General features: G+C 44.7%; 1 protein-coding gene and 1 long non-coding RNA gene across 5 annotated transcripts in view; one reads left to right on the top strand and one right to left on the bottom strand.

Moving 5' to 3' along the window:
• LOC128600770 (uncharacterized) overlaps positions 1 to 2343 on the bottom strand; it is a 2918-nt gene extending 575 nt beyond the window's left edge. Inside the window, exons 1-2 of the long non-coding RNA XR_008384605.1 lie at positions 2095 to 2343; positions 987 to 1179 (exon numbers count right to left, since the gene is read on the bottom strand). This is a non-coding gene — a long non-coding RNA (uncharacterized LOC128600770). The remainder of the gene's footprint in view (positions 1 to 986; positions 1180 to 2094) is intronic.
• Positions 1 to 8272, top strand: part of dnm2a (dynamin 2a) — a 49003-nt gene that overhangs the window by 33960 nt on the left and 6771 nt on the right. For all 4 annotated transcript variants that reach the window (XM_053613468.1, XM_053613464.1, XM_053613465.1 and 1 more), the window contains 5 exons: positions 3180 to 3289; positions 3425 to 3536; positions 4844 to 5008; positions 7702 to 7925; positions 8027 to 8266. In XM_053613468.1, the coding sequence (XP_053469443.1) occupies positions 3180 to 3289; positions 3425 to 3536; positions 4844 to 5008; positions 7702 to 7925; positions 8027 to 8266 (851 nt within the window). The remainder of the gene's footprint in view (positions 1 to 3179; positions 3290 to 3424; positions 3537 to 4843; positions 5009 to 7701; positions 7926 to 8026; positions 8267 to 8272) is intronic.

Raw genomic sequence — 8272 nt, 5'->3', positions numbered from 1 at the left:
TAGGGTCCCGGAGTAGATCGTAAACCTGCTTTAAATCTGTAACATCATAATTTTTTTTCTCTCTTTTTTTTTTTTTTTTAAAATCTGTGTTTATTTGGAGTTTTCTGAGACTCGTGGGACTCGATTTCCAAACTTTACGCATTTAAAGGTGCGGCTTGTAACATGTAGTGTTTCTAGATCTATATTCGTGACGTTTCTGAGAATATTTACAAATACTGCGGTGCAACAAATCTTGCTCGTTTCTGTTCGTTCATTTCTTTATTGTTGGCTTGCGTTCGGAAATTTTCTGGCCCGGAAACGAGCTCCGCTAGAACAGAGCGGCCGTCTGTTTGTTTGTTTGTTTGTTTGTTTGGTTTTGTTCGTATAAGGGTGAGGGGTTTGCGGGGGTGAAGGTGACGGTGCAGTTTAAAACTGAAGGTGAGCGTTCTCATTAAAATTGCAGTCTGACTCGTAGGCAGCGGTGGAACTTAAACTTTACACACGGCTCCTTTAATCTCCTTTACGCTCCTTTTTAAACAATTTTTTTTGGTGAAGTTGGTTATTTGTTCAGTGAGGAGGGAGGTAGTGGAGGGTAAACACGTTTGGAGCGTTTACTTTTTAACTACCTTTTTTTTTTTTGTAAATCTCCACACTGCTCATTTGCATATATTTAAACTTGATCACATTGCCAGGCCCTGACCCACTTCACTTTTCCAGTGAAGACTCCGCCTCCATAGTCATACGATTTCTAGCAGCTCTTGTACTGTATCACTGCCATGTGTGGAAATTACTTGTGGCTTCCGTTATCGTGTACTAGTAGTAACATTAAATGATTTATTTTTTTTTAATTAATTTCATTTTATTTATTCATTTTTGCGGTCATGCGAACAGGCGTACACGTTTAGGGCAAATCCAGCTTTATTCTTTTAAAATTACATTCACAAATTAGGAATAGAGCGTTACAGTGACATACAAGACCTGCTTTAATATCAGTGTCTGACTTGTACCTGTATCCCAAAGCTGAAAAGTTGTAGCCTCGTCTTTTCTGACGTGTGTGTGTCCCGGCCCAGCCTAACCAATGTGCGGACTACTGTTCAGCTGCAGCGTAATGAACAGGTAGTCTGAACACTGGGCAGGCGGGGGGGAGGGAGGCATTAACGGAGGGGGCAAATCAGCCCGGCCGAGCTGCAGGTCACTGCCCTGGACGCACGGGTGGGAGGGAAGGGGGGAGGGGGAGAGAGAGAGCGAGAGAGAGAACATTCAACTCAGCCATGTTGATATGATGAAAGCTACACACATGCACGAATGCACACTCTTCTCTCACAACGTTATCAATTCATTTTTAATATTGTTTAGTATCATTTATTATTATTTAGACGCAGTAAGATAACTTGAAGCCCAGATCTCTAATTGAACGGTTATAAAATTGATTCAGATCAGTCAGTGTCATGAGAGTCAACTGAATCAGAATAAAGAGAATCGGTGTAACCAAAAATCAGTAGAATCACTATCAAAGGAATCGGAACGAAGAGAATGAGTATCGAAGGAATCGGCTCTGACGCAACCCGGAGAATCCGAATAAAGAGAATCAGAATCGGTATCAAAGGAATCAGATTCAACAGAGTCGGAACCAGTGGAACCGTTTTCAAAGCAATCTGAATCAACTGAATTAGGAATCGGGAAGGAATTACATTCAGCAAAACCAGAATCAGTTGAATCCAAATCAGTTGATTCAGAGCCAGCAGAATCGATTTAACCGGAGCCGAATCAGGATCAAAGGAATCGGTACCAGTGGAACCAAAGGAATCGGTACCAGTGGGAGCAGAATCAACGCAACCGGAATCAATGTAATAAGAATAAATCAGGATCAACCAAATTGGAATCAACAGGACAGGAATCGAATCATCAGAATCAAATGAATCAGAATCATGCGAATCAACGGAATTAGAACAAAAGGAATCTTCCAGAATCTGTAGGAATCCGTTACAATATTATAATCAGGTCAAATCTTCAGGGTGTGTGTGTGCACAGAAACTAGCACTTTAACGACTTTCACGGGGCAAACCTTTGAAAAGATAAAAACTTTCTGCTGCAGATCTAAAATAAAACACTCACCAGTTCAGTCCAGAGGAGTGTGTGTGTGTGTGTGTGTGCGCGAGTGTGTATCCCTCTCTCTGTCTCTCTCCCAGGCATTTCTTTAAACACACACCACCAGGATACAGTTTTTAGTAAAAGTCCAGAGCAGTAGGTCCGTGTCCTGCCGTGTGGTTCTCGGTGGTGAAGAGAAAGACGGCAGCGTGTGGTGTGACGGTACGCTGTGGGAGCGGAGCGGAATGACGTGGCAGGCGGCTGAGACGTTCCAGTCCGGGATCTGACTTTGGAATTCGCAGGAAATCGTACCGGGTTACTGGGGAAAGGGGGGGGGTTGTTCTTTGGAGTGATGTAACTGTTGGGATAGCTTTGTTCCTCTCTCTCTCTCTCTCTCTCTCTCTCTCTCTCTCTCTCTCTCTCTTTTTCTGTTCGTCTGTGTATAAATGTTTCCAGATGCTTCTGCTCACCAGAAAGCTGGCAACCCCCCCCCCCCCCCCCCCAAACTTTTCTAGTGCACACACACACACACACACACACATATGTACTCTCTCTCTCTCTCTCAGTGTCGCTCGCCCCAACCCTCTCAGCTATCCTTCTGCCACTATGGTGGTCCGTTCTAAACCCTGCTTTGGGGCAACCGATTCTATGCGCTGTTTATTCGCCTACATCTCAGACATACATATGAGCTAAGGTTAAGGATGCGTACACTTTAATAATTCATTAAAATGACTGATAAATCGATCTTAAAAAAAAAAAAAAAAAAGTCTAAAAAGTGTTAAACTCAGGTTTTTTTTTTCGACTACAGAGCATTTCTGTAATCGTGAAAACGTTAGACATGTTTATCTGGGTTTAGGGCCACGTATTGGGCCGAAGAGCGTTCCTGATGTTCTCTGGAGAATTGGTTAAGGTTAAGATTGATGAAAGTGTGTGTGTGTGTGTGTGTGTGTAAACAGAGCAGCCGAGTGTGTTTGATCTGCTGCACTTTGGCTGTATGTTGCAATGTCAAGCTGAGCCGACACAGCGCCGTGATAATGCGACCGGTTTTCATTTTATAACTGCTCTCTCTCACTCTTCCCTCACTCCATTTCTCTTCTTTCTCTTTGTGTCAGGAAAAAGAGAAGAAATACATGCTTCCTCTGGACAACCTGAAGCTCAGAGACATAGAGAAAGGCTTCATGTCCACCAAACACATCTTCGCTATCTTCAACACGGAGCAAAGGTCTGATGTGGCTCAGCCCATCGTCTGTCTGTCTGGCCCTGTGTGTGTGTGTGTGTGTGTGTGTGTGTGTGTGTGTGTGTGTGTGTGTGTGTTACTGTGTGTTTATGTTCTCTGTGTGTTTACGCGCTCGCACAGGAACGTTTATAAAGACCTGCGGCAGATCGAGCTGGCGTGCGATTCCCAGGAGGACGTGGACAGCTGGAAGGCCTCGTTCCTCCGAGCAGGCGTATACCCTGAAAAAGATCAGGTACTGCACACAGGAAGTGGCTCTGCACCCACACGCTGACAGCTGAACGTCTTCTCCTCAAAGAGGAACAGCATCCTTTGAATGTTCACCAAACTGGTGCTTGTGAGCTGCTTATAACAAGAACTGCTGCTGCAATTTGAAATAAATAAAGAAATAAAAATACTGCAGACTTGGGTGATATTACAAAAATTATACAAAATATTTTAAAAAATAATAAATAAATTTAAAAATCACATATGACTGTACTCGAAGACATTTCATTTACACGTGCATCTCAGAAAATTTGAATATTGTGGAAAAGTTTCTGTAATTTAATTCAAAACGTGGAACTTTCATATACTCTGGATTCATTACACATGAAGTGAAATATCTCAAGCTTTTTTTTTTGTTTGTTTGTTTGTTTTAATCTCGATGATTATGACTTACCGCTCACGCAAATCAACAATCCAGTATCTTAAAATATTCGAATGAAGAATTTATAGTACAGAAATGTCGACCTGAGATGACTCTAATCAGCGAATGAACTCAAAACACCTGCGAAGGTTTCCTGAGGCTCTAATCTCTCAGTCTGGTTCAGTACACAAGCACAATCACGGGGAAGATGGAAGTCAACGTTTCATTTCATTTGGAAATCAAGGTTCCAGAGTCTGGAGGAAGAGTGGAGAGGAACAGAATCCGAGCTGCTTGAAGTCCAGTGTGAAGTTTCCACAGTCAGTGATGATTTGGGTTGCCAGGTCATCTGCTGGTGTTGGTCCAGTGTGTTTTCTCGAGTCGAGAGTCGATGCAGCGTCTACCAGGAGATTTTAGAGCACTTCATGCTTCCATCTGCTGACGGGCTTTATGGAGATGCTGATTTCCTTTTCCAGCAGGACTCGACACCTCCCACAGTGCCAAAACTACTAGTAACTGGTTTGTATTCGTGGTATTACTGTGCTTGATCGTCCAGCCGACTCGCCTGACCCGAACCCCATAGAGAATCTACGAGAGACACCAGACCCGACAATACAGACGAGCTGAAGGCTATCAAAGCAACCTGGGCTTCCAGAACACCTCAGCAGTCCCACAGACTGATCGCCTCCATGCCACGCCGCACCGATGCAGTAATTCCTGCAGAAGAATTAAAGCCCAGACCGAGTATCAGCACATAAATTAACATACGTTTCACAAGGTCGACATTTCTGTATTATAAATTCTTCATTCAGCTCAGCTATTGCAGCTCATCAGTTACAACAGAAACACACTAGCAACACTGTTACTCTTGTACACACTGAACAGCTAGTCTAATTTGTCTGTGTGTGTGTATGTAGGCAGAGGGAGATGATGGAGCTCCAGTAGACACCTTCTCCATGGACCCTCAGCTGGAGAGACAGGTGGAAACGATCCGTAACCTAGTGGACTCCTACATCAGCATCGTCAACAAGTCCATCAGAGACCTGATGCCCAAGACCATCATGCACCTCATGATCAACAATGTACGTCAGCACCCACCGTGCCTGTGTGTGTGTGTGTGTGCGCGTGCGAAGCCAGACGGTGTCGTGGCTCAGTTTCGGTTTGAGTGGGTGGGCTTTCAGAATGACAATCACGTGGAAAGATGCAAGCTTGCTCATTTCTAAATCTTTGCACTCTATCAGTGAGCACCGAACATTAACCTTCATCTGGTTATATTGTGGTGTGTGCGAGACACATCAAGGGGTTGGTTTCCCAAAAGCCCTTCGACATCTTATGGTCGACTTTAAGAGAAACGAGAGAGACGGAGAAACCGAAACTAACGTAGGCATGACCGCTTGACTCGTATCAGTACAGTCATTTGAGTTTAGAGTCAGAGTGACTTGGCGAAATTTGGATGCGGTGTAAAGGAGTTTAGTCATTTTGGATGGAAACAAAACACTCAGTCGAGCGCTGCATGCACACGCACGGCGTCGATAGAGCTAGAGATACTTCGCCGCAGCTTTAGGGACTGTAATACCTCTAGAGAGGGGAAAAAACTGAGGATTTTATGGATACTGCAGGTACATGTCTAATTTTTTATTTATTTTCCTAGTTAATGTGTTGAGTCTATCTGGTGTTGTAGCAGTAGACTAAACAAGTTTTAAACAAAGAGGTTGCAGTCATGAACTGCCAAAAGGAGAAAAGTATTAAAACTAGGTTTGCATTTCCTGAAGTAGATACACAGTGACAAAGATTGCTAGGATGTTGCTAGGCAGTTGCTCTGCTGTCCCAGGTGGTTGCTAGGGTGTTGTTAGGGTCAAGCTGTGGTATTCCAATTGGTTGCAAGGTTGTTGCTAGGCAGTTGCTGTGGTAGCCAGGTGGTTGCTAGGGTGTTGCTAGCATCAAGCTGTGGTATTCCTGGTGGTTGCAAGGTTGTTGCTAGGCAGTTGCTGTGGTATCCCAGGTGGTTGCAAGGGTGTTGCTAGAGTCAAGCTGTGGTATTCCAGGTGGTTGCAAGGTTGTTGCTAGGCAGTTGCTGTGGTATCCCAGGTGGTTGCTAGGCAATTGCTGTGGTATCCCAGGTGGTTGCTAGGGTGTTCCTAGGGTCCTGCTATGACATTCCAGTTGGTTACTAGGATGTTGCTAGGGTCATGCTATAGCATTCCAGTTGGTTACTAGGATGTTGCTAGGGTCACGCTATGGTATTCCAGTTGGTTACTAGGATGTTGCTAGGGTCACGCTATGGTATTCCAGTTGGTTACTAGGATGTTGCTAGGGTCACGCTATGGTATTCCAGTTGGTTACTAGGATGTTGCTAGGGTCACGCTATGGCATTCCAGTTGGTTACTAGGATGTTGCTAGGGTCACGCTATGGCATTCCAGTTGGTTACTAGGATGTTGCTAGGGTCACGCTATGGTATTCCAGTTGGTTACTAGGATGTTGCTAGGGTCACGCTATGGCATTCCAGTTGGTTACTAGGATGTTGCTAGGGACATGCTATGGTATTCCAGTTGGTTGCAAGGGTGTTGCTAGGCAGTCACTATGGTAACCCAGCTGGTTGCTCGGCAGTTGGTCCATGGTCTTAAATACGTTCCTGGTCCTATGGAAGTTCCTGAGATAAAGACAGAAAAAAGCATTACTGATCTAAAGCAAGTTCCTAGTCTTGATTAATTGCACAAAAGTTCCTGGTCTTAAGGAAGTACCTGGGCTAAAGTAAGGTCTGCTCTTAAGTCTGGTGCTTGGGCTGAAGTTCCTGGTGTTAAGTAAGTTCCTGGTCCAAAGTAATTTCCTGTTCTTAAGTATGGCTGTTGGGATAAAGTTCCTGGTCTTAAGGAAGTACCTGGGCTAAAGTAAGGTCTGCTCTTAAGTCTGGTGCTTGGGCTGAAGTTCCTGGTGTTAAGTAAGTTCCTGGTCCAAAGTAATTTCCTGTTCTTAAGTATGGCTGTTGGGATAAAGTTCCTGGTCTTAAGTATATACCTTGTATTTAGTAAGTTCCTGGGTCAGTGTTCCTGGTCTAAAGTTCCTGGTCCTCGTAAGTTCCTAGTACAAAGTACGTTCCTGGACCAAAGTTCCTGGTCTTAATTAAATTCCTGGTCTAAAGTCCCAGTCCAAAGTAAGTTTCTGCTCCAAAGTAATTTCCTGTTTTTAAGTATAGATGTTGGGTTAAAGTTCCTGGCCTTAAGTAACTACTTGGGCTAAACTAAGTTCTTGGGCTAAGGTTCCTGGTCCATATACGATCCTGGTTCAAAGTACATTCCTGGGCCCAAAGGTCCTGGTCTTAAGTAAGTTCCTGGTATAAAGTTCCCAGTCCAAAGTATGTTCCTGGGCCAAAGCTCCTGATATTAAGTAAGTTCCTGGGCTAAAATTTCTGTCCCGTTGGTTGATTATAAGTATATGGTTTTAAACCTTTTACAATGTCTATTTATGTTTTTATTTTTATTTATTTATTTATTTTTTTAAGTGTAATGGTTTGTACCACCTTTGTAAAGGTACTTTAAAAGAATTACTGTTTACACTCAAGGTCCTATAAAGCACCGCGTTCTTCTCTGCTTCACTAGGACGTGCGTCTGGTTCAGTAGTTTTGGAAGAATAAATGAAATACATTCTCTTCACTCGTTTAAGAGTGACGCTTAATTCTTTTTTAGAATCGAGTTCGTAGAGAAGACGGTGAACATCTGGAAACTGCTGGTGGTTGCACACTGCACACTCCACTCTTTCTTCTCTCCTTCTCCTCAGGCGAAAGACTTCATCCACTCGGAGCTGCTGGCCTACCTGTACTCTTCAGGCGATCAGAACAGTCTGATGGAGGAGTCGGCCGATCAGGCTCAGAGGAGGGACGAGATGCTGCGGATGTACCATGCCCTCAAGGAGGCGCTCAGCATCATCGGTGACATCAGCACCTCCACCATCTCCGTGCCCGTGCCTCCGCCCGTTAATGACACCTGGATCCAGGAGGCCAGGTCAGTGTCGTCTTGTTTAACGGCCTTTTTTTTTTTTTTAAATGCCGTTTGCCTCATTTACACAGATATTTATTTGACACACCTCTCTCTGTTATTCACAGCCCCACCCCTCAGCGAAAGCCTGTCTCCGTAGCCCCACTCCCTAACAGGCCTCCAGCAGTGAGAGGCTCCACCCCGGGACCGCCTCCTCTAAACCCCTCCCCTGCTTTTGGTGCTCCGCCTATCCCATCCAGACCGGGACAGCCCATCGTCAATGCCTTCGGTAACAGCAGCCAGGACCCGTTCAGTGCACCGCCTCAGGTGCCTTCTCGCCCAGCACGCATACCCCCCGGTGTGCCCAGGTAAAC

This window comes from Ictalurus furcatus, chromosome 24, assembly GCF_023375685.1.
Source record: "Ictalurus furcatus strain D&B chromosome 24, Billie_1.0, whole genome shotgun sequence".
Lineage (NCBI taxonomy): Eukaryota > Metazoa > Chordata > Actinopteri > Siluriformes > Ictaluridae > Ictalurus > Ictalurus furcatus.
This window is presented reverse-complemented; position numbering and strand designations above follow the sequence as displayed.